At 38.5% G+C, this 26,260-nt stretch overlaps 1 protein-coding gene across 8 annotated transcripts in view; it reads left to right on the top strand.

Annotated features, from left to right (window-relative positions):
* The first annotated feature begins 499 nt into the window (after nt 1-499).
* PALLD (palladin, cytoskeletal associated protein) overlaps nt 500-26,260 on the top strand; it is a 434,582-nt gene continuing 408,821 nt past the window's right edge. For all 8 annotated transcript variants that reach the window (XM_015139485.3, XM_015139484.3, XM_028848875.2 and 5 more), the window contains exons 1-2: nt 500-1,013; nt 15,057-16,044. In XM_015139485.3, coding sequence (XP_014994971.3) covers nt 15,134-16,044 — 911 coding nt within the window. In that variant the 5' untranslated portion in view covers nt 500-1,013; nt 15,057-15,133. The remainder of the gene's footprint in view (nt 1,014-15,056; nt 16,045-26,260) is intronic.

Genomic DNA, 26,260 nt, shown 5'->3' on the forward strand with positions numbered 1-26,260 from the left:
GGGAGCTTCTGTGTTGCTCTTTTTGCCCCCTTGTATTTGACTCTGCTATCTGACCTTTAAACTGAAAAGCTTTCTATTCTTGCTGTCTGTGTTTGTTATTTGAAAGATCAAAATATTAAACTCTTGCTATCTCTATTTGTCATTTGAAAGATCAAAATATTAAATGATTGTGAAACTTTTTTGCAACTGTAAGAGGGTTGATACTTTTCCTGAATATTATTCATTCAACATTTATTTATTTCTTTGATGAATATTTACTAGATGCTCATGATGTCCTAGGCATTGAGCTAAGAACTCAATGTTGCGACGTGGATAAGACCAGTCCCTGTGTGTTCACACTTATTTAATACTATTATAGACAAGACTTTTAATACATACCATAGTCATATATCAATTTTTAATTAGCAATATGAAGTAAGAGAACAATGGGACTTTCCACTCAATTTGCCAAGTGGCTAAATTTTCAGTTACTGAATTTACTATTTTAGGATAATCTAGCACATGATCAAAATTTAAATGCACAGAGCAGAAGATCACAGTAAGAAGAGCTTCCATTTGGATTATCACTTTTTCTACTTGGAGTCACATACTGTACTTTAAATTGATTAAGAACATGTTAACGGGGCAGGTGGTGATTTCCAGCTACAAGTCCAAAGTATAGAAGAATGTGTTTAAATCCTGTGTTTATCAGATCCATAAATATAGTTCCTTCTATGTTAAGTGGCTTTATTTCTAAGAACCCAGCCCTCAGTCCTGGGGGTGCTTCCCAGCCCGCTGCTGGAATTCCTGATCATGGCAGTCTGCTGAAACATGAGCTCAGTTACCAAATATAGCTGAGTGGAGGAAGAGGACAGATGAGAGTCTGAAGCCACAGTTGCCTCAAAGTGACTACGGACCAGGCAGTCTTTAATGAATAGGCAAGGCCACAACCTCCATTCTCCCAGAAAAGAAGAAATGCTCATCTGAAATTCATCACCTCTCTGGAGTCTTCAAACTGACCAAGCACTGAAAAGGTCTGTAAGGTGTATCTTAATATACTAACTAGTACGGCAACATTTTAAGAACTTAAAAAAAAAAAAAAAAAAAAAAACTATAAAAGGTTTTCTGAAAACATGATATATTTAGAAAATATCTTAATTATTCTTTTGCTTGGAGAGGAAAAGTAATGAGAATGTTATGGTTTTGCCAAAAACACATAATACGTAAGATTTGCCTGCCCACTTTATCTCTGCCTTTGCTGTCAGAGAATTATCCTTTCTGTTATAAGCTTAAGCATGCTAAGTTGGTGCTATCAATTCCAAAAGAATTTAATGTATTTATGGAGCCAGCTTTTGTCAAGATTGTGTACGTGTTACATTTCACAGAAAAGGAAAATGCAGTTTTCTAGATTCTCACCCATATTTAAGCTAAATACATAATGATGGCTTACAGTGATAGACTTTAGATTTTAGTCCATTATAAATTGTTACACTTTCAAAAGATTCTAAAAGTAACTCACTGGACATAATGAGTTGGGATAGTAACAGCAGGTATTTTAAATTATATTCATGCATAAAATTTACATACTTTTAATAAGATAACGCTTACTAAGGGAAACCACAGTGCAGTCTCTGGAGTCCAGTCAAATTTAAACATCACAGTATAATTTTTATCATGTTGCTTTAAGTTGCACATGAAATTGTCTTGAATCCAATAGAGGAGATTGACATAAAATGATTTCAGGCTCATATTACTTATTAACATTTGCTAAAAATACTGATTGCCTTCTAGTATGAATAATGTGGTGACATATAAAGCCCATTTCTTGGCAATATAAAACTATTCAAAATCTATTCAGTCACATATATGCAGAAATTAAATCCTCATTGCATGATAAAGATGCCTTCCAATCTTTTTTTCTCACAGAAAGAACTTGAATACTCACCTCAATTATTCAGATTTTAAAAATCAAAGTCTTTTTGACAAGTTATAGCTAACAGTAGAGAAGGCCAGTGAGGTTTATCTGGCCACTAACTGCCCTGTAAATACATGATTACACATTCCTAGAATACAAATTAGTCCTCCAGCATCCTAGAATCTGGTGTGGGTTAGGGTCTGTATCCCAGGGGTTCTGTGTCAGCTCTTCCTCTGGGTTTCTCTGTGTTATTGCTAGAGCTGAATATTAAAACTGGCCTTATAGCATCTTTCACAATAGAACGAGGATCTGGATTGCACTAGACAAGTACAATCACTTTGACCTCCTTACCTCATTTTTTTAAAATGTAGAGGGCACTCATTATTCACGTTTAAAAATAAATCTGACAAGTTCTTTAAGAGATACCAAGTGAAATCTGCAAGGCCCAGACAAGATCTCCACTTCTTAAACGATATGTGTGTGGAGGCTGTCAAAGGGTACTGCAATGACTGAGCTCCAGTTAGAAATTCAGGCCATCTAGAGTTAAGGACTGTGTCCTGGTGAAATTACAGCAAAGAAAACAAAGATTGAACAAAACATCTTCAACTAAAATTTCTAACTGTTAAATCATATTAGAGAATATAGAAGCAAATTTGGTGAATAGGTTTTGAATTTAAGTGAGAAGAATAAAGCTCTGAATTGGATAATGGTAGTGGAAATGGATAATTCAGATGTAAAATCTAAATATTTGCAATGGACTTAGCATGGTGAATAAAGTTGATAAGATGAAGAGGAAATGCGATAACTTCAAAAACTCTGTAAAGTATCTTATTTGGCTGTTTTGGCATTAAATGAGCTATTAGATTATGTCCTTGAAATTGAGATTAAATACGCTGTTTAAAGAGATATTTAAAACTGTAGGATAAATATATCTTCCTGCAATGATAATTTATTTAATAATTAGAAAGGAAAATAATCCATGTGTATTAATAAATTATAAAATTGCAGTACATTTTCTGCATCAAATATAAAATTTCATAAATTTTTCATGTTTGACTTTTGCCCTAAAGGACCCTTTGTAGCAAAAGGGAAACAGGGAAGAAGGAAGGGAGAAGGGAGGAAGGGAGAAGGGAGGGAGGGAGGGAGGGAGTTGATTTAGTCTAGGGGTTGCCTGTGATTCTGAAGCACGAAAATAAAGTGTTAAAGCCTTTCTAACTTTGTTTTCCATAGTTTAGGTTTTATTAAAAGATATTTCAATATCAAATCTTTGTATCAATAGTTTGCATTACTTTTTTAGTAATTGCTTAAATATGAAAATAAATAAAACTGCTAAACCTAAAATTAAAAATCACTTAAGTTTTTTTCAAAAATTACAAAGTAAGCAACAAAAGATCCCCCTGAATGTCCCACCTTTCAACTCTTACCCCTGCCTAAATCCCCCCCCAGAGGTAGTCAGTGTTGATTGACTGGTGTATGTTATTCCAACCATTTTCATGTATTTATTCCTTTCTATATATACATTTTTAAATGACTGTGGGAATTTAGCTATTCCATCTGGACTCTCTAAAGAATCTGCTGAATGTGGTACATGGTATTAAGTGATCCTTACTGTCTGTCAGCGTTTTTCTAACATCAAACTTTTTCTTTCAAAATTGTAGCAGTTCTTCGTCGACTCTAAAAGTATTTCACGAACAGACTTCAAAAGTTTTCCCCTTATCTAAATTCTTAAAGTAATTTCCTATAATATCCCCAAGAAGAAAAGAAAACTGCAGTTAAATGCAGGCTTCCACCCTGAGTCTGCCACTTTCTGATGGCTCTGGTTGGGACAAATAATTGAACGTTTTTCTGCTGCAGTTGTGGGTAATACAAAACATAAAATAGAAAAATAACATCTACTCCATGGATTGCTCTGAAGATCAAACTGTTCACTTTTGAAAGCAGGTAACTCCCAAGCTGTTATGTAGGAACAACTTGCATTGTTTGTCAGTGAATTCTTTCTACTGGACTCTGCTCTTTCTCATGTATATTCCTTGTCTTCCTCAAGTCCCTCCACGTGGAAGAAACCTGTTTCCATTTCAACAGTCAATAGTGCCTTGATTCATGGGGATCATGCCAGGGGGTGATCCCAGGAGTCTTGTTTGTTTTTTGAGTCAGGGTCTCACTCTGTTGCCCAAGCTGGAATGCAGTGACCTGATCATAGCTCACTGCAGCCTAGAACTCTTGGATTCAAACAATCCTCCCACCTCAGCCTCTGGAGTAGCTGAGGCTACAGGCACACATCACTACACTCAGCTAAGTTTTTGGGGTTTTTTCTGTATTTTTGTAGAGATGAAGTCTCACTATGTTGCCCAGGCTGGTACTGAACTCCTGGGCTCAAGCAATCTTCCTGCCTCAGTCTCCAAAAGTGCTGAGAGTACAGGCCTGAGCCACCATGCCCAGCCCCCTATATATATTTCTTAAATGACAACAGAGAGGATTCTCCCAAATATCATAGAGCTGGCTTTCAGGTAATCTATCCCCAAAAGTCAGCAACTTTAAAGGTAAACGGTAGTCATAATTTTTAAATTTGTCTATCTTTTCTATCATTTGTATATTCATATATGAATGTGAACCATATACATTTATGCCTACAGTACATATTCAGGAACTAAAAAATAAATGTTTTCCCAAATATTAAGATAGTCATGCCAAAATAAGATTCATAAAATTACTTATGTCAAATGTGTAATACACATACCAATGAAAACTTATTTATATGTTCTATATTTTATAGTATAACATGAATCTAACAGAATTCAGATGACACTAACTTAGGGAGAAGTTGCAAACCATAAAATTACAATTAGAAGTAATCTATAAATTAAGTGACATAAAATTCCTTAAGAAAGAATGAAATAGCCAGGCCTCTTGGCTTGTGCCTGTAATCCCAGCAACTCAGGAGCCTGAGGCAGGAGGATGGCTTGAGGCCAAGAGTTGAAGACAAGCCTGGGCAATGAAGGGATACCCTGTCTCTACAAAAAATAAAAGAGAATTAGCAGGACGTGGTGACATGCACCTGTAGTCCCAACTACTTGGGAAGCTAAAGCAAAAGGGTCCTTTGAGCCCACTAGGTCAAGGTTGCAGTGAGCTATGATCACACCACTGCACTATTATAGCCTGGGCAACAGAATGAGACCCTATCTCCAAAATTAAAAAAAAAAAAAAAAACAAGGAGAAGGGGATATGCCCAGGGGGTTAACAAAATAGGTCACCATGGACGTTTACATTTGAAAGCAGTATTTGCTTAGGATAAGCCAAGATGCTTATAAGGATATAAGCTGCCTGTTGACAATTCAAGGTGGATAGCATTCTGTAAGGACTCACAGTATCTGCCAACCCTCCCAAACCTTTGCTTCACTAAATGTTTGCTTAAGAGGAAGAGTCTGGCATTATGCATAAATGTCGAAATTCACCTGGGAGAATTTCCCTTCAGAGCGCCATGAGGTGACACAGCAGTGCCCCCATGGTACACTATGAAGGAACCTAAAGGACCATTGACCTGAGTACGTTCTCCTCTTGTGACTTTCACCACCTTCCCCGCCAAGGGTGTGCCCTCCAAAACAGCAGTGGTCTGTAGATGTGAAATTAACATGCGAATGTGCATTTCATTTTACCTTATATTTTTGCACCCTAACAACTTTCAAAGCTAGTTTGAAGCTGTATGCAATAAAAGCATAGTACAATTGCCCAAAATCAATTAAGAAAATATAGAAGATCAAATCAAGCATAAAAAGCTTTGAACTTGAAATGTTTTCTCAACTTACTACCTTTGTCCTTTCTCTTAGAATCTTTACCTCCTAGGACAGAGAATCTATCTTCTTCCCAGCTATGTCCCTGGCCTATAAAAGAGGTGCCTAGCATATAGCAGGCACTCAATAAATAAATGCTGACTGAATAAAACAATGAGAAAAGTAAGCAAAAAAAATTTTTTTAGCTAAAAACATCTGAATTTCTATGATGGAAAATTTAACCCTGAGCTTGCTAGTATCCATGTGAAAGCGTCATCGAAGTTTACAGAATTCTTTGTCTAATAGAATTGCCAGAAAATAGAATGCTTTTCTAGTTCCAAATTTTTTCATAAGAAACTGTCTTCGAGGGTAATGAGAAACATTAACATCCATGTCTTTATAGATACCTTTTTTTAACACAATGTCTGACCTATGACTGATTTCGTATGAGTGAAATGAGCAGGTAAAGTGTATTTTATATGTAGACACAGTTATGTGTTGTATGTATACACTAACATTTAGCACTGATTACTCTATCAAGTTCTTACCAGAAAATAGAGCCTGGGGCACAAGTAACAGTTGATAAAATTGAGGAAAAACCTAGTTTAAAAGCAGAATAACATTTAGTTGCACTCAGGGGCTCACATCTGTAATCCCAGAACTTTGGGAGGCCAAGGCAGGAGGATCCCTTGAGTCCAGGAGTTTGAGACCGGCATGTGCAAAAAAGGGAGACCTCGTTTCTACAAAAACATATTTTAAAATTTAGCCAAGCCTGATGATGCACACCCGTAGTTCTAGCTACTCAGGAGAATGAGGCAGGAGGATCCCTTGAGCACAGGAATTCAAGGCTACAGTGAGCTATGATCATGCCATTTCAGTCCACGCCAGGAGACAGAATGAGACCCTCACTCCAAAGAGCAGAATAACATTTAGCTGAAGAGAGCATGTCCCAGAGAAATGCCACAGCAGGTTCTGGGAGGCTGAAAGCAAATCAGACATCAGAACATTTCCTGCCTCATGGCTTTGTTCATGTGTCTGTCAAATCCTATCCAAGGCTCAAACCACATTTCAAACACCCGGTATTTCTTAGCTTTTCTCCATCATCTGCCGTAACCTAGACAGTGTACTAAGCATTTGCCATACAAAGATGCCAGTCACAGCTCCTGCTTCCATGGGGCTCACAGTTGAATGAGGAAAGCATTCTCTAAATAAATACGTGTAATTTAATATGATGACTGCTATGAGAAATGCAATGCCAAGTGACGTGCTTGGAAGAAGAGCAAATTATATTGATTGGGGAATCGTTAGAAAGTACCAAAAAGTGGTAAAATTTAAGAAAGTTTTCAAGGATGAACTGGAGCTTGAAAAACAGAAAGAGGCCCAGATGCAGTGGCTCATGCCTGAAATCCCAGCACTTTGGGAGGCTGAGGCGGGCAGATCACAAGGTCAGGAGATTGAGACCATCCTGGCTAACATGGTGAAACCCCGTCTCTACTAAAAATACAAAAAGTAGCCAGGCAAGGTGGCAGGCACCTGTAGTCCCAGTCACTCGGGAGGCTGAGGTAGGAGAATGGCATGAACCTGGGAGGTGGAGCTTGCAGCAAGCCGAGATTGTGCCACCGCACTCCAGCCTGGGCAACAGAGCGAGACTCCGTCTCAAAAAAAGAAAAAAAAAAAAACACAAAGAAAAGAAAAAGAGAAAGGAAGCACATTTTAAGCAAAAGGAGCAGCAAATGCAAAGGTGTGAAGACCAGAAAGAACCTGAAATGTCTGAGGAATGGTGAGTGGGCCAGGGAGGCCTGAGTGCATGTGTGTTAGTGATGATGGAGGGTGAGGCTGGAGAACTTCCATCAGCTCAGACTGTCCACGGGCATGTTTAACCTGCACATCATGCTTTGGAGCTTTTCTCCAGCCAGGGAGCATCATAGGAAAAAAATAAAAACCAAAAGAGGGACGTGACCCAGTTTGTAACTATGATCTCTCTTACCATTTTTATCCCTTACTGCAATTTGTTGAAACTATTTTAATAGCAATTATCACGCTCCTCCTTGTAACTGAGTTATTTTTTACTCTTGTCTAATCCCTCCTCCTGGATTGTAAGATCATTTAAGGAGAATAACTATGCCTGGCTCATATTCGTCCTCCTTGAAGCTTCTCTTGCACAACTAAGCAGTTGCTCCATTGATTTCACATTCAACTTACTATTCCGGGAAAGGGAAGTAGAAGAAAGGAAGCATGACTATAAGATGGGCAAGGCCAAGGAGGAGTCATTTCTTCCATGGTGAAGAACACAGAGCTATGCAACTTCAAGCAAATTAAAGAACAGTTGTGGTTGGCTGGGCACAGTGGTTCATACCTGTAATCCCAGAACTTTGGGAGGCTGAGGCAGGCAGATCACAAGGTCAGGAGTTCAAGACCAGCCTGGCCAATATGGTAAAACCACATCTCTACTAAAAACACAAAAATTAGCTGGGCGTGGTGGCAGGTGCCTGATAATCCCAGCTACTCGGGAGGCAGGAGAATCCCTTGAACCTGGGAGGCGGATGTTGCAGTTAGTTGAGTTCACATCATTGCACTCCAGCCTGAACGACAAAGCGAAAGACTCCATCTCAAAAAAAAAAAAAAAAAAAAAAAGAATAGCTGTGGCTAATGAGTGTTTTAAGGAAAATGACAATTAAGCTAAACTGCTAATACTGCAGGTGATGGATAAGACAAGGATGAGAAAAAGAAGCAGTAGAAGAATTTCTAGGAAATTCAGATTCCTTCCGAGAAAAGGGAGGAGGCAGGGGATGGGACAATTTAAAGATGCCAAAGAATCCTTTATTCCTCAAAATTTCAAAATCTTTCAATGCTACTTACTAGAGTAGAAACACTTTAATGGCTTTGGTGTTTACCTCATTTCCTCTTCACTCATTAACAGCAGTATTAGTGGGTCTTTTTAGTCTATTTCATCTTCTGTGCCTATCACACCAGCATAGAATTACCAAGAGCACTGTTTGACAGAAAACATGAAATCTCAGGCAAATGATGGAGATATTTGTGGTTGTGTTTCATTCCTTTTGATTTTGACCTTTTCATTTTGGAGTGCTGACTGACATGGAAATCTGTGAAGCACAAATTTCCAGTGAACTTGGCCCACTTGGAAACTGCCCTTGTTCATCCTCCTTGAATGAGCATTTTCCCTAGCCCACGTGCATGTTCCCGCAGCAATAACTGGGTTGCAAATTAAGCCTGAACCAGATATGCCATAGAACTATTATTTTCTTTTTCAATGTGCAAGCAGTTTTAAAGCTACACCTAATCCTGACCACTGGATCCTGTCAGATGGCGCCTCTTTAAAACCAAAATATGAGTTAATAAGCAGGTGAGATATTCTGCCTCCAGCAAACACTCCCTTTAAGAATCAAAAGTGTTTTCATCATTCAGAAGTTTGCTTTAAGTTTTCTCACACAATGTGTCTTGTGAAGTTTTAAAATGTATCATATTATGTTTATTTGGAACTAAACTACAATTGAATTAATAGCAGAACTCTGATTTCTGACCCACAGTTTTGTTAGTCTGATACATTGCTTAGGATTCTCAATTATGAAAACTACAATGGTAAGATGGTAAAGTACATAGAACATAAGCTCTGGAGTTATTCCCTGAGCTTAAATCTTGGTTCTCCCACTCAGATTTTCTGCCTCTATTTCCTTCTTTCTAAATCAGAGGCTGCCGTGAGGATTTTAAACGAAATAATCTACATGATGACTCTGGGCACAATGCCCACCTCAGGGTAAGCAGTCCATTATTAGTCATCATCATCAATCATCGTGATTATTAATAGCCTTTATATATGTCATATGAATTCATCAGGCAGCTAGTGTTCTATAGAAGGGGTTGGCAATTTTTTTCTGTAAAAGTGCAGGTAAATATTTTAGGTTTCATGTGCCATACAGTCTCTGTTGCAACTACTCAACTCTGACACTGGTTCAAAAAAACAAAAGACAATCTCTACATTCAAACTCCTACCCATGAATTCCAACCCAGCACATACAGGTCACCTTTTCCTTGACCATATTTTCAATGGCCTTGCTCACTTCCCTCCCATTTTACCTGCATGTCAAACCGGGATCATCTATCTCTGCTGGATGGCTTCACCTGGATGGCTGAGCTCTGGTGGAGTGAATCACACAATCACACAGAGTAATGACACTATAAATACATCACATCTAACTTCAACCAGGCCCTCACCTCTGCCCATAAATCCTTCTTAGGAAACTTCTTTCTCCCTTTTTCTACAACAGCTATTTCAAATCATCTTCTGTCCTCATAAACTTCCAATGCACAGAAGTCTCAGTATGGGAACTCTTTCTTTCTATTACAAATTCTTGCAGAGAATCTCATCTTTCTCTCTCTCTTACCGCCCCCGCCCCACCCCAACACACACACACCCTTTGTTACTTCTCTCCTTTAACAATGAAAGAACTGCCTCCTTCCTACTGGAAGCTGAACACCTCATGCTCCATTTGTCCTATAATAACTCATTTCTTCCTACATCTTTTGAGAGCCAACCTATAAATCATCCCACTTCCTTACATTTATTTTCAGCTTTTCTCTTCTTACTGCCTAATTCGGTTTGTGTAAAACATGTTATAGTGCTCTATCCTAAAAATGTATAACAAACCTCACCGGAGTCTATACTTTTGTTCAGCTACTACCTTCTGTCTCTCCTTCTTTCTATGATCTTTTCAAAACAATCCACCACACCTGGAATATTTTCTTTCTTTCCTTCTTCTTTCCTTTCCTTCCATACAGCAACCTGGCTTATATTTCTGTTGCGTACACCGAAAGTGCTGTTGCGATGGTGCTAAATATTCCCAAGTTGCTAAAATCAAAAGGACACGTACTGCTTCCTGAGATATTTTCTTTCCCAGCTCCCATGACATCTAGCTCTCCTTGCTTCCCTTTGATTCTTTGAAGGATTCTATCTTCTCCTTTTTTCCTCAATAACCTTATGCATTCCCATGTCTTAAAGTGCCACCCATAGGCTAACAATCCCCAATCCGGCTCTGCTCTTCCTTCTCCTGGGCTCTAGATCAGTATCTCGAATCACCTAGACATCAACACCAGAGTTACCAAAGGTCCCTCAACTGCAAAAGGCTCAAATCAAAATCAAGCTTAAAAAAAAAAACTTGTTCCTCCACTTGTAGCATCTAAGTTCATGGTACCGTCATCTGGTTGTTGAGGTGAGAAACCTGTAATCCTGCCTCTGCACTGCCTCTGCCTTTAATCAATTACCAAGTTCTTTCCTTTCTATCATCTATCTTATGGACCCTGGACCCACTGCTCCTCTGAATCACCAGCTCTCACTTCAGAGTCCAAGATGAACACATCTAATCGCTGTCTAGGCCAAGTGCCAAGACTTGTGTCTGGTCTCCAAGGGGATGGGAAAGAAAATACTTGGAAATTTCACATCCCATTACAAGTGAGCTCAGTTTCTCACTGAGTGTCAGAACATGAGGAATTCTCCAAAATGAAGACGTCCAGATGATTGCAACCAAACGTGAAACCATGATAAATGTGCGCACTCCCTGGATTACTGCACGAGCCTTCTCATGGACCGCCCTACTGTCAGTCTTGTCTTCCTCTTCACCTACCTCTGTCCCCCATCCAGGCTGCCATCAGTTATCTCTCAAAAATGTAGGTCTGGTGACATCTCTCACGGACTTAACACTCTTCCTTGCCTACTGACTACCCACAACATAAAATGCAAGCTCTTTGCATGCCTCCAGGCCCTCTCTGCCCTAACTCCTGATTTCTAGCCTTATCTCTGGTTATTTCCCCATTTCCAGATAGATTTCTGTTTAGCTGAAATGCTTAGCGGAGTTATCTGAGTCTGTCATGCGCTCTCTGGGATCCAAGTCTTAGAATACGTTTCTGCCAGTGCCAGCACCCTCTTCACCTCCCCGCTCTTCCTCATCCCTCACACATTATTCTTTCAGCTTTCTCTCTTTCATAAAAGTTTCCTGATCCTGACCTTGCTGTTGCTTCTAGGTGCTATCATAGCACTCTGTTGTTCTATACCACTGCAGGATGACTATAGCTAACAATAACATACTCTATAGTTTCAAATGGCTAGAAGGAAGACGTTGAATGTTCCCAACACAAAGAAATCATAAATGTTAGAGATGAATATGCTAGTTGCCCTGATCTGATCACTATACATGATATGTACTGAAACATCACTAGGTACCCCATAATTATGTATAATTATTATTTGTCAATTTAAAAAATAAAATACAATTTAAAAAAGACATACTCAATTATATAGGGTTACTATTTATTTGTAATTTGTATTAAGTTCCATGAGGGCAAAAAACTTCTCTTTTTCAAGGTCCCTAGCACACTACTGGGCATGTGGTATATAGTCCATAAATACATTTTGAATGAGTAATTCTGGTCCATGTAGTACATCTATCCCAGCTTAGGCTTCACAATTTAGCCATGTCAAGAATCAAAGGTTTTGTTGCAATTATCTCCTTGGATTTTCAGCTTAGCCTACCACAGGTTTGGCTGACACAAAATGTTTTTCAATCTCCTTTAGCACTGATTTCAACACAAAAACTGAATTTCTTTCAGGCCACATAAACAATAAATAAACAAATAACACAGTAGCTTTCTTTCAAAAAAAATAAATTTTACAAGAAATGCAATAAATGAAAATATAGTCTGTTGTGCCTTTGGTACACAAACATACTTTCAGCCCCCGAGTCTCCCCCTCTCCACCTTCATTGTCTCTTCTGGATCCATGTTACCTAACAGCTCATCTCCCCACACCTTGTAAGAGTTGATCCTGATCCTGGCTTCCCCTAAAGTTATCTACCATGTGTGCTGACTGAGGGGTCAATTGTACTTCAGAGCTCATTACTGAGAGAAAAAACCTGGCTGCCTTCGTAGGACAAACTATAAAATGTTTTGAAATATACAAAATGGCACTGGGTGTCCTTGCAATAGAATGCTGGATTGGCTCTGGTGGACCTTCCAGGGTCATCTAATTCCACAGGGGTCTATGCCTTTTATTGTCTTTACAATTTTACAACTCTGTAAGTTGGAAAAATCTAAAAACAATGCAAATTATACTGGTACATAGATATACAAATGATTTTTTTCTAGTAGAAATGCTATAGATTTCCACTCTTATAGATGATTCCAAACATTGTGTTTTATTGCTCTATAGATATTAACCAGTTTCAAATCTATTACCAACTTCATTTCAGCATTCCTGATTGCCTACATGTGTCTCATCTTCAGTGTCTCCTTTGAAATGCTTGTAATATATTACTGATTTTTTCAATTGTTAAATAAAAACTCGAATACATGTTATTTGATTTTTACATGTTGACTATACCTTTGCCTTTTCAAAATCATACTTTAACTGCCTGTTTCTCATGAAGAAAATATATTCAAGTATTAAAAATATACTGAATATAATTGTTCTCCATATATGAGCCATATCTGAGTAACTGGAGACCAGTCAGGATGTTTCTGTCCTGCAGCACAGACAGGACAAAGGAATTAGAGTGATATCTGTGTTGGTAAAGTCAGGGAGAATGACGACATCCTCTGAAGGACTAAGGATTTACTTGAAGAAGAGTGTGAAATATGGTTCAGTAGATAGAGTAGGGCTAGCATATGGGGAATCTAATAATTCAGGCACAAAAAAGTAGCTATCTTTCTAAGAAGACATCTAAGGCAAAAGTACAGTATTCCACTTAAGAAAATGGGGTATGTTAATATTGAGTTTCAGGATCTCTGATTAAATATCCTGTTTAATCAGCAGGTCTATGACTCACTGCATCCAATGAAGCAGCAGGTTCTTGAGATGGATTTCTACAATCCCCTCGACTCTTGCATAATGTTTTTTGAAATTAGAGATTTTCTTAGGAAGATACTTCTACACAAGCAACTCAATTCAGTCCTCTGAAGACACACCATTTCTGGGGAATGTCCCACCAAGTTTACTCCTGACTGACACGAGGTAGAAAGTTGAGGTTCACCACATCCAGGAAGCTTCCATTATTCACTCCTAGACTCAGTCTTGTGGCAGACATCACCGCTGATGTTTTCTAGATCTTCCCTCTCAGTCTTCTATGAACAATATATAGCAAAAGAATGGCACACTTCGAGTAATGAGGAGTCATTGCCTTACAATATTTAGTTCAAAATGTCAGTGGAATTTAAAGCTGTAATAGCTTACAGATAATGGAACACCTTTTATTTAATTTTGCTGATATTCCCATGTAAGTGTTCTACGCCAGGCCTCTAGTTCTCTCTCATGCCCTTTAAGATTAGACTAGGCTCTCATAGCCCCTAGGTTTTTCTCACTTTCCTTTAAAGTCTTATCAAAATTTTATATTATTAATATATTATTTGTTTAATATCTTCTCTGTCTTCTCCACTTTACTACCTCCCATGACTTTTAACTCCTTGAACATGATGACTATGTTGTTAAGTCTGGATCAAGGGTCAACAAACTTCAGCCCCTGAGCCAAATCCATCCCAACCCCTTTTTTTTAATATGCCCTGCAAACTAAGAACGTTTTTCTCATTTAAAAGCTGTTGTTTAAAAATCAAATATCAAAATAATAGTAGTTTTAACACATTAAAATGACATAAAATTCAAATATGAGTATCCATAAGTTTTATTGGCACACAGTCATGCTCATTCATTTCCATATCACCTATGGCTGGTTTCACGCTCATGCAGAGTTGAGTAATTATAACAGAGACTGGACAGCTCACAAAGTCAAGAGTATCTACCATCTGGCGCTTCCCAGAAAAGTTGCCCATCCCTGGCATACAGCACAGCTGTACTTCTAGCACCTGAAATGTAATAATAAGTGATTACTACCATCTATTGGACTGTTGAGTGAATGACTATGAATGAACACAACTGGAGACAATAAAGTTTCAAAGATTTCACTGAAAACTATACATAAATGAAAATTGGAATCCTTAAACTGCATTTTGTGGTTTAGAGTTAGACAATCAGAGTCAGACTTACTAAAAGTATCAACATTCTATTGATCTCATTACATTAATCAAATTAGAGTTTGAGTAAGGTGGGCGGGGGGGCTGGCTGTGAGCCCTATCCTACTAACAGTGCCTACTGCACACGTCATCTTTTTGAATGATTTAATACTGCCTAGTGAGATATTTGATAGCACTCACAGGGCATGTATTAAAATCATAAAATGATGAACACAAGTATACTTGATATGTCTTCCAACTTGTAGAATAAAGAAAACTTATATTCATTCACTTTAATGTTTCTCTCAATTTGTGACTTAGAACTTCTATGATAAAATGGGGAAAAATCATTGCTACTAATGACATTCTATGCTGTCTTTCAGAGCATAAGAAAACAGTTGCCGTTGCCTCTGGTCTTCCTATTGAAAGCAGACACAGAGTGCATGAAGACCGTTCAACTATGTCAGGGACCTCCTCCCATGAGTCCTTCTATGACTCCCTCTCAGACATGCAGGAAGAAAGCAAGAATGCTGACTTCTTCCCAGGCCTTTCTGCTTTCCTCAGCCAGGAAGAGATCAACAAGAGTCTTGACCTGGCCCGCAGAGCCATAGCCGACTCCGAAACAGAAGATTTTGACTCGGAAAAGGAGATCTCGCAGATTTTCAATACTTCCCCTGCAAGCTTCCATGAAAACCCTTCCCGTAAGGAGACCAAATTGGGTGAACACACCTCAGGGAGACCTCAGGATAACAGGTCAACACCTGTCCAGCCTCTGGCAGAAGAACAAACTAAGAGTATCTCTTCACCTGTTTCAAAGAGGAAACCTGCCATGTCGCCCCTGCTCACCAGGCCCAGCTACATCCGGAGCCTCCGAAAGGCTGACAAGCGTGGTGCAAAAGCTCCCAACACAAACGTAAAGCCCAAAACGCCACATCAAGGAAAGGCTGGCCCCCAGAGCCAGCTGTGTGACAAGGCGGCTAATTTAATTGAGGAGCTGACATCCATATTTAGAGAAGCCGCAAAGCCAAGAAACAGAAGCCCAAATGGGGAGTCCTCGTCACCAGACAGTGGGTACCTGTCTCCTAAAACTCAGCCGTCAGCCCTGCTGAGTGCCTCAGCCAGCCAGAGCCCTACGGAAGACCAAGGGGAGATGGAAAGAGAAGTTAAGTCCCCTAGGGCCAGGCATTGCTACCAGGCCAAGCAGGACCTGGCAGTGCCACGCAACCGCAAGTCTCACCCCCAGCCCCACAGTGCCCTCCACTTCCCAGCTGCACCTCGATTCATCCAAAAGCTGAGGAGCCAAGAAGTAGCAGAAGGGAGCCGAGTTTATCTGGAGTGTAGAGTCACTGGAAACCCCACTCCTCGAGTCAGGTATGAATTTTTTTATTATGCACAACAAAAGATTTTGTTGACTTTGGTGTTACTTTAATATGGGAGGAAGAAAGATTTCCTGTGTCATTAGCCCTCTGGAGACTGAGGGAGAGTACTTGCAAGGAGAGCAGCAGCCCAGGATCGCCACTACGAGTGGTGCTAGTTGTCCATGGCTGGAAATATCTGTGGTCATGCCCCCTCTGTGCTATGGAGGGACGGCAAAGGACTTGAGCAGGCAGAGAGGAGTGGAAACAGTTTGTTCTCTAAGACGGTGGAACTAGTATGGACTAGGCACACTTAAGATGTGAAACTGATTTACTGGAAGTACTGTGAAAAGTGTGTGTATATTTGAATATGAGTTGCTAAAGATGGTTGAAAGCATGGCTAAAACTAGCAGCTATCCAGAAGCGAAAGGCACAAGTGTGTAGAGGCCAACCTTCAGATTAGCCCCCAATAACTCACAAAAGGGAACAATAAATACCGAGGCCTACTTGAGGGGGGAGAGTAGGAGGAGCCTGAGGATCAAAAAACTACCTATCAGGTACTAATCTCACTACCTGGGTGACAAAATAATCTGTATGCCACAGCCCTGCAACATGTAATTGACCCATGTAACAAACCTGCACGTGTATCCCCGAACATAAAGCTTAGGGGAAAAAAAAAAAAAGATTCTCATACACAAGAAACAAAAATCAAACAAAAATTACCCCCAAATGGATAATCCAGTCTCAGGCATGGACTAATTCGGCACATATTCAGTAACATAAGCACACACACACCCCTTCAATGTGATGCAAACAAGAAAGGCAGAACTTTCCTAAGAAAGAAAGATAAACCAAGTCAGGAGCTCCCCAGGTCTGCCTGTTATTCCTACACAGGCTCTGGTCACTAGAGCATGGAGACAGCAAGAAATAACAGTGAAGGGAGTATGCACTTAGAGTTAATAAGCATTCACACCACCATGTTCATTAGAATTTCTATACATTCTTCTGACTTCATTGTAGAGATTATACCTTCCCCTGTGCAAAAATGTTAAGGGGAGAGAGACCCTGGAGCCCCCTGCAGGGTTTCCGGTCGTGATTCCATTGCCCAGCTGTGGGACCTTAGTCAAGTTACTCTACCCCTCTGTGACTCAGTTTCTTCGTCTGTGAAATGGGAAGTATAATAATACCTACATCATTCTGTTTTATGATTAAATAAAATAGTACATGGGGGAAAATTAAAGCAGTGGCTTGCAGCTAGTAACTGCTGCATTAGTGTTACTTATTATCTTCATTATTTCTCATTTCTTAATTGTATTTGGCAAAATGAAAATAACATAAGTCAGGATTTTATTACAAAAATAATGAATATTCACTTATCTTGGAAGTTTTGCTTTTATTCATGCAGAATGCTTTACCTAAATTACATAAATATTTAAAAAGTTAACTCAACGGCCGGGCACAGTGGCTCATGCCTGTAATTTCAGCACTTTGGGAGACTGAGGTGGGTGGATCACCTGAGGCCAGGAGTTCGAGACCAGCCTGGCCAACATGGTGAAACCCCCTCTCTACTAAAAATACAAAAAATTAGTTGGGCATGGAGGCGTGTGCCTGTAATTCCAGCTACTCAAGAGGCTGAGGTACGAGAATCACTTGAACCTGGGAGGCAGAGTGGAGACTCTGTCTCGAAAAAAAAAGTTAAAATTATTTGATTTGGAAAAAATGGTAAAGTAGACATCAATGGCTAAAGATTGAATTGAAACACTGGTACTTAATAGCATTTCGCAGATCACAAACTTCCCTGTATCTCTGATCCTATGCTCACTAATACAAGCTTTGCTAGTGTTGGTTTCTTAATCTGATACCATTGTGCACACACATGAAGTAAACATTAGCATTACTGGCTGAAAAGCGGTGTGATTAGAGGTGGGCAATTTTTCCCCCCAATCAATCTGTTCAACTAATTCACCTTGAGTCAGCTTTACAGCAATTTTACTATAATTCTTTAAGAAACTGACAGCAGGGGGCAGTAAAAAACTTTTTAATGTGTTCATTTAATTAAATATGTCATTCTAAATTTTGCATTTATATGTGTTATTTATGTAGATTTATATACATGAAGAATTTGTTTTTTACATTTTACCTTTGACAGAAATGAATGTTTCAGATTCTATTTAGATTTTTTAACCTACCAATCTTGCAAACAAATAATTTTCATTAGACATTCATTCTCATGTCACTCAAAACAGTTCCACAGGTTTTCAAACTACATATGGTTCTACCTACATTTACTTCCAAAACAACCCTTAAAGTACACTACAACCTTTTAAAAAATGACAGAAAGCAGTACATGTAGCATTGAAGGATTAATTCAAGTAAGCAGACCATAATGACTGTATTAAAATTCACTTAACCATTTGGTGATTCTAGGGTTCATCAAATTCACACTTCTGCCTCTTTGGGGGTAGCAGAACTAAAATTTAATTTCATTAGTATCTGCAGTATTATTAACTAGTTTTCTCTTATCCTGAAGTCTATGAATTCAAGTCCAAAGTTGACAAATTACACCTTTCTAGAATAATTAAGTCTCATAAAATGTTCCATTGTTGAAAGTTAGCTGGTCATGTTTGTATCCTGTAGAGTTTTTTGGGGGTTGTTTTTGTTTTTGTTTGAGAGGGAGAGTTTAGATTCACATTGAATTTTCTTAACTTCTGTTGCAAAGATCTTGATCCTCCTTGTCACGGATTTGTAAGTGTACCAGACGCCTAAGAACATAGAGCTCTTTTGACCACATGAGACATACGACAATCATAAGAGACAATCTTTGAAGGAAATTTTCTATCAGGAAGAAAACCTTTATTAAAGATTTCCTGCAATGGGGCATTTTAGAACCTGGCTCAGACTGTGTCAGTCCAGAGGACCTAGGACCTGGAGCTTAGGCAGACCTATTGATTGGCAGGCCATCTCCTGAGGTCATAGAAGCAGTTGACAGACGTGTGGAGAGGCAGGGGATGTCAGGACAATCTAAAGCAAGCCATAAGCAGAAGCCCAAGAGACACTGGTTGGTGAGAGCAGAGACGCTCCTCAGTGTTAGGTAGTTGGCATCTGTACTGGGAGGTGAGTGAGGTATGGTGCCAAGAAGCTTGGCACTTGGCCAATGGAAAGGTCCAGGCTGACTTATGGGGAATGCACCACACGAAAACATGGCAGCAGACAGTAGGATCAAGATACAGGAGCTGGAACACAGGGAGAAACCTTTACCTTGCAAGAGTTTAAGCAAATGAAAGTTAGGACCATAGCTCCAGAAAGACAAAAACAACAGAGCAGAATCTTAGTGACTAAACTGGGTCCAGATTAGGGAAACCAACTGCTAGGTTAACATGCCTGGGCTACTAAGCAGCTGGTTGGAGCTTAAACAATGGAGATTGTTTGCTTTGGAAAGCTGGCATGATGAACCTGACAAATGTGGATAAAGCAGCCCCAGCTCAGGGAAGAAGTAACAGAAACAACAGGGTAAAACTAGGCCAGTCACTTCAAGGCAAGGTATTTGTGCTTCATATACAGCCACTTCGCCCTTTCACACTGTGTGAACACCAGTTATGACTACAAACAGGACTGAAAATATGTTTTCCTCCTTTATTCTTACATATCCAACAAAATCCCAACAAGAGAAAGAGCTGATAGAAAAAAATCGTATGCATAAAAATGGAAGTTATATACCATTGAGGTAGTATTCACATGATACGCAAATTATATTAACAATTTGAATTACTACATTAAATGAAATCAAGTGAGAATTCATTTTTTCTCTGCTTATGCTCAAATGTTCCATATTCTCATACACTCCTTCCAAACAGCATAACGACCCATTCCCTGACATCACTCACCTTACCTGTTGTCTCCACTCTTGACTTTTGTGAGTTGATAAAAAATTTGTGAATAATTTTAGTTCAAAATTACCTCTGGTATTATAAAAAGGAGGCCTTATATTTTTAAAGGTATTTATTTTTAAAGGTATTATTTATTTATTTTAAAAGTATTTATACCTTTAAAAATATTTTATCAACTGTATGTTTTAAACCATTTAAATGTAAGGAGACTGGAATCGAAAACTGTGAAATGATATGCTACTACTAGTAATACAAAAATCATTCATTAGTCATGGAGACTGGAGTATATATAACCCAGCTCTTAGGATTCTTGATCCTGTGCTGCAGTTGTTAATGAGAAGACTTAGCCACTGTCACTGTGGTGTTAGAAGTTATGCATGGCTTACTGACAGCCTCCAGAAATGGAGATAGTGGAATTGCCACCTTTAAAAATCTACGCTTGGAATTCATATTCCAAATATCTTCAAAGAAAATGGTAGCCTGGCAATTTTCCAGTATCTTTCTATATGGAAAAAGAAAACAAAGCCCTTCATGGGTATCCTTCCCTTTTTTTGTATTAAGTTAATAATGGTCAATCAATAGAAAAAAATTTTTCAAGGTGGGGACGGTTAGCGTAGAAACATTCAGTGTTGGGTAGTTGGCAGCTGTACGGGGAGGTGAGTGAAGTGTGGTGCCAAGGAGCTTGGCAATTGGCCATTGGAAAAGTCCACGCTGACGTACAGGGAATGCACCATGGGAAAACATGGCAGCAAGATCAAGACACAGGGACTGGGACATGGGGAGAAACTATGTTATTCTCCATCAAATTACTATAAATAAAGTTATTCTTCAGAAAATAACTACAAATAAAACAAAGCATTCCCATTTTATCTACAAGTAGTCCAAACACATCTTTATATTAAGTTATTAAGGTAAATGTGTACATATGTCAAAAAAAAAAACACTTTTAAACACCCCACTTTTATAGTAAAAGTGGAATCCAGCAATGTGCTTTAATAGTCTAAATACAATTACTCATATCTAATCATAAGATACCTACTAGGTCATCATTGTTAGCCTCGTAAAGTTTTATTTACTATATACAATTAGAAGTAATACAATTATTTCTTTTTATAATCAAAACACAGCATATCCAATGCCTCCAATTAGTTTATATCAGCAAGACTTTGATCATCATCAAAAGCCAAAACAAGATGATTAGCCGTATCAAATCTATGTAACTCTGTCTGTAGAAATTTCCATCTCCTCAAAAACAACAGCAAGTAAAACAAGTCATCAATTTACTTTTCTTACTAAAGGTATCAGTATGTGGTATCTCCCATCTTTTGGCTGGTTTGGTTTTGGAAAATGTAGCAACAGCACCAGTAGCCAATAGTTTATGAATATTCAGTGCTTGTAAAGTGAAGATCCAGATGGCTTAGCCCAGGAGTATTGTTGTTGTTAAAGAATATAGTCAACAATGAATTACCAGATAATATCATCAGATTATCAAAATGAAAAAATCCTGATAATACATGTGTTGTTACTGCAACATGAAATGTAAATAGGTACAACCAGTTTGGAGAACTGTTTTATGATACACAATTAACTTAAGATGTGCATACACTAAACCTTTATAGAATACACAATTGCCTACTTGACATCACTATTTGGATGTCTGATAGTCTTATCAAATTTGTCCAAAACTAAACTTCTAATTCTCCTCTCCTCCAAAAACCTTCTCTTTCCAAATCTTCTCCATGTCAACAAAAGACAACTCTCCTTCCAGCTCTTCAAGAAAAAACCCGTGAAGTCATCCTTGACCCCTCTTTTTCTCACACCCCAAATCCAATTCATCCAGCAAATCCAGTTGGCACCACCTTTAATGTCTCCAAATCTGACCACTTCACCCCACCTCCATAAATGAGGCTATACGTCAAGCCACCACCATCTGTCTCTTTATTATTTGCATTACCTTCCAATCCATCCTTGCTTTCGTTATTGTACATCACAGTCTACCCAGCACTCAGAGTAATTCTTTGTAATGAAATCATGATCAAAGCACTGCCCAAACACCATCCAGGAGCTTCTCACTCAGTCCGAGTAAAATCCATAGTTCTTATACATCCTAATCAGGCCTCATCTCTGACTTCACCTCTTGCCACTCCCCAAGCTTAGTCCACTCCAGCCACAGTGGGGTTCTTGGCTGCACCTCCATCACGCCGCCAGGCTTGTTCTTGTCTGGGGCCTGTGCACTTTCTGCTCCCTCTGTTTGTAAATCTCTTCCCCCAGGTATCTGCAGGATTAAATCCTTTATCCCCTTCATATCTCTTTCACCTTTACAATATGGCCTCCTATAAATACTCTATGTAAAAGAAAGGTCCTGCCTACCCTACTCTCTATTCCACTCTCTTGCTTCTTGTTTTTCTCCATAGATCTCATATGATACACTGCACATTTTGTTCGATTTTTGTAGCTGTCTTTCTTCCTTCACTAGAATATAAAATCCTTGGGTGTAAGGACTTTACCTGTTTTACTCACTCTTGAGTCCTCAGAGCCTAGAACAGTGTCTGGCATGTAACAGGTGCTCAATAAATTTGTGCTCAGAAAACTGTAAAGAACCTAAATATTCATCAAAGAGAAAATGGATAAATTGTGACATAGTCACACAACAAATGAACTAGAGCTGCATGTTATCAGGATATATGAAACTCACAAACATAAAATCAACCAAAGAAAAGAAAGTTGTAAAAACTTACACATAAACTACATGGACAGATGTTTGCATATGAAATTACATTTGCAAAATAGTACTATTTCAGGCTTACGGATGTAGTAGGAGTATAGAGAAATGTGTGGGAATGAGGAACACTAAATTCCAGACAGCAGTAACCTTCAAGATAAAGCATGTGATTTGTGGAGAGTCAACTGTGTTGGCAGTGTTTTATATCTTAAGGTGGGTAGTAGAGACACAGATATAAGCTACATCATTTTAATATTTAATAGTGAAAAATACTGACTTTTATGTTAATCTACTATCCTTATGATGTATCAGTAAGTTCAGCAGCAATGTTTCTAATGAATACTATGATTTATTCCATAAAAACCATCCAGAAAATATCTTTGTGTTAAGCACTGTGAATCAGATAAGTTGGCTTTTAGCCATTTGTCCATATAATTTTGGGGATTATTTTAGTTATATTTTAGAGCTTTTTAAAATGTTGTTTTGTTTTGTTTTGAATTTATGGTGTTTCAGTAGAATATGTATTCAGTCTTGTGCCATGGATCTTTTATGGTATAGTCTATCTACTTTATTTGCTGCAGACAATTAAAAAATCTGTATATGAGCTTCTTGTTTTTAAGGAAAAAGTCTGCATTAGGCACAAACACACACACACACACACACACACACACACACACACACAATATGGACCTGGTTAGGACTAGTAAAAGAGAATTTGAAAATTAACAAGTGCTGCCTGTCACTATCTCACCAACCCAACTGCCTCTCCTCCTATCTACATACCTAGACAATAGGAACAAGCACATTAGGGCAGAATCCATAAGAAAACAAAACCTAATTTTATAGTTGCCTATTTTCTCATTCTTTTATTTCTTAATTCATTTAAAATCTTTCTTTTCTGTGTATTTGCATTGAATTGAAAAAACAAAAGCCTTTATATTTTGCAGAGGACGATAAATATTCCCTAGATCACCAAATTGCTGATGAACTAGAAAGCAAAAGAAATTCAACAAGAGAATGGCACCTTTGGCCGGGTGTGGCGGCTCATGCCTGTAATTTCAGCTTTTTGGGAGGCCGACGCAGGCAGATCACGAGGTCAGGAGATCGAGACCATCCTGACTAACATGGTGAAACCCAGTGTCTACTAAAAATACAAAAAATTTGCCGAGCGTGGTGGCAGGCACCTGTAGTCCCAGTTACTCGGGAGGCTGAGGCAGGAGAATGGCGTGAACCAAAAAGAGAGAGAAAGAGAGAGAGAAAGAGAGAGAGAAAGAAAGAGAGAGAGAGAGCGCTTTATTTTCACGGAAGTGAAAAGATAGCCTTATCTCTGACTCCTCCACACAGACAATTTCTGGGAGTTAATTCATGAAAGGCACGTGACGCATTGTGAGGTTTTATCCTCTTTCCTATCTTTTGCATTCTTTCTCAACCACTGTTTTCATTCAATACCTACCCGCTTGTAATTTTCACTTTGAAAACTAGCTATGCCTCTGCAGTAGTTTACCTGCAAGGCCATCATTAATGAGAATATTGAGTCTATTTCTACAGACCTTGGTGAAATGGAGTAATTCAGTATCCAGCAAGCCCAGGAAATATTGCCCCTGTTGCATAGAATTCTTGTTTAATGACTTGAATATTACAGAGTGGCAGCAACTGCTTTATCACCTCTTCTGGTCAACCCATGACACCATGATGTTATGAAAAGCCCATTCCGGCTGTATAAATGCATAAAGCTGTGACAATGCTGCTCACACTGATATCTTAGTGAACCAAGAAGTAAGGCTGATATGCAAGGCAAAAGTGGACTATCACTATACAGTTAGAAGTTTGAATTGGTTATGACAGTCATCAGTATCTAGTCATGAGTAGCAGTAGCTAAATTAGACAGTAGCATCAGTTTATATCTCAATGGCCAAGTTTCTGGATTTAGCAAGAAAACAATAAACACCAAAATAAATTTAGCTGAAGAATAAAGGTAGAGATTTTTTTTAATGTATTTTGCTTTTAATTTGTGGTGTTTCAATAGAATATTACACGTAGTCAGTCTGGTGCCATAGATCTTTTATGGTATCATCTACCTACTTTACTTGCTGCAGATGGCACAAAAAAAAAAAAAAAAAAACACCACCACCTGTATATAAGAAGCTTCTTCAGCTAATCCCTTTGGAATTAAAAGGGCTTTATGAAACAAGCATCAGAAGAGCTTAGTGGTCGACAGTAGAGGTTCTAGAGCTAGAATGTGACTCCTGGCTCTATCACACATCGGTTAGGTCACTGTGGCAAGTTATTTCAACTTTCTGTGCCTCAGTTTCTTTGTTGGTAAAATGGAAATAATAGAAGTACCTACCTCTAGGGTAATTATGAATGTTAAGTCAATTAACACAGAGAAAGAGCTTGAAACTATTAGCACACCGTAGTATCTTAATAATGTATTATTTTAAAAGTTACTTATTGAAGTGTTTACTTTTATTGTTTATTGTCATTGACTTAGTATAAACTCCCTACACTCTACCTTTTCAAAAAGCTCTGACTCTGTTTCAAAACCTCTCTTTAAAATCTTCAGACTGCCATTCTCTTTTATACTACTAAGTATTCACAATGGCAGAGAGACTATGGAGATGGAACACTTCAACAGCATAAAATAAACAAATGATTTATCAGAAATACAATACATCTTGACAGTTGCTTGTAACTCTTTGTTGAGTCCTAGATTTGTATCTCAGAGTCAGAATCATCACCAAGGCTGCCATGGAGTAGTGGGATACGTTCCCTTGGTCTCCGTATAACATACTATTTTTTTATAAATTTTTATCTCACTTGGCCTTCCGTTCCTTCACTGCTGCAGGGTATGGGATCAAAGCCAAAGCAAAGTGATTCGTTTCCATCTCTACTCTTCCTTCATACAACTAATTATCTCCCCATCCCCTCTAAATCTAGAAGCTATGAAGGTTAGCGTGCTATGGATTACTGTCAGTTTAGAATGCCCTCCAAAAATAAAGTCTCTTTGACTATTGTTTTCTTGCTGCTTTTGAAATTGTTTAGCAATTTCCCTCAGTTTGCTTTGTTAGCACTTGCTAAACATTTGCTAGAGTTAATTGAAAGTGGTTCCCCAACACTTTAGCCACTCCTTATTTTTGTACTTCAATAATTTCAGCAGGAAGAAAAATCTAAAAATAATTTAAGTAACAAATGCAGGCTTTTCCTCAGCTAGATAAATCGACCTTTTATTTTGCATTTTCTTACTAAGTATTATACCATGCTGCAAAGCTCTCAAAAGGAAAAGGATGTGCTTTTTGAAAGTTTAATTTACTAGTATGCAAACCAGTATCAAATAGTTGTTTTGAAAGAATTTGACCCTGAAGTTTCAGATACCTTCACAGTGAAAACTACTCAATGTCTCAAATCTTTTCTGCAGAATCTATTTTAAGTACTTTTCAACATGTTTCTTCATTTGCCTTGGGGCCGTACCTCCTCATGGATCACTGAATCTGCTTAAGCATAATTACAGCAATTCAAGGACTCCATTTAGACACTGCATTCTTTTGACATTTTGGAGTTACTTTATAAAAACAACTGTAGCAAATACAATTTTAAGTATGCAACTTGATATAGCTTACTGTGCT

Source organism: Macaca mulatta, chromosome 5 (genome assembly GCF_049350105.2).
Source record: "Macaca mulatta isolate MMU2019108-1 chromosome 5, T2T-MMU8v2.0, whole genome shotgun sequence".
In the NCBI taxonomy this organism is placed as follows: domain Eukaryota; kingdom Metazoa; phylum Chordata; class Mammalia; order Primates; family Cercopithecidae; genus Macaca; species Macaca mulatta.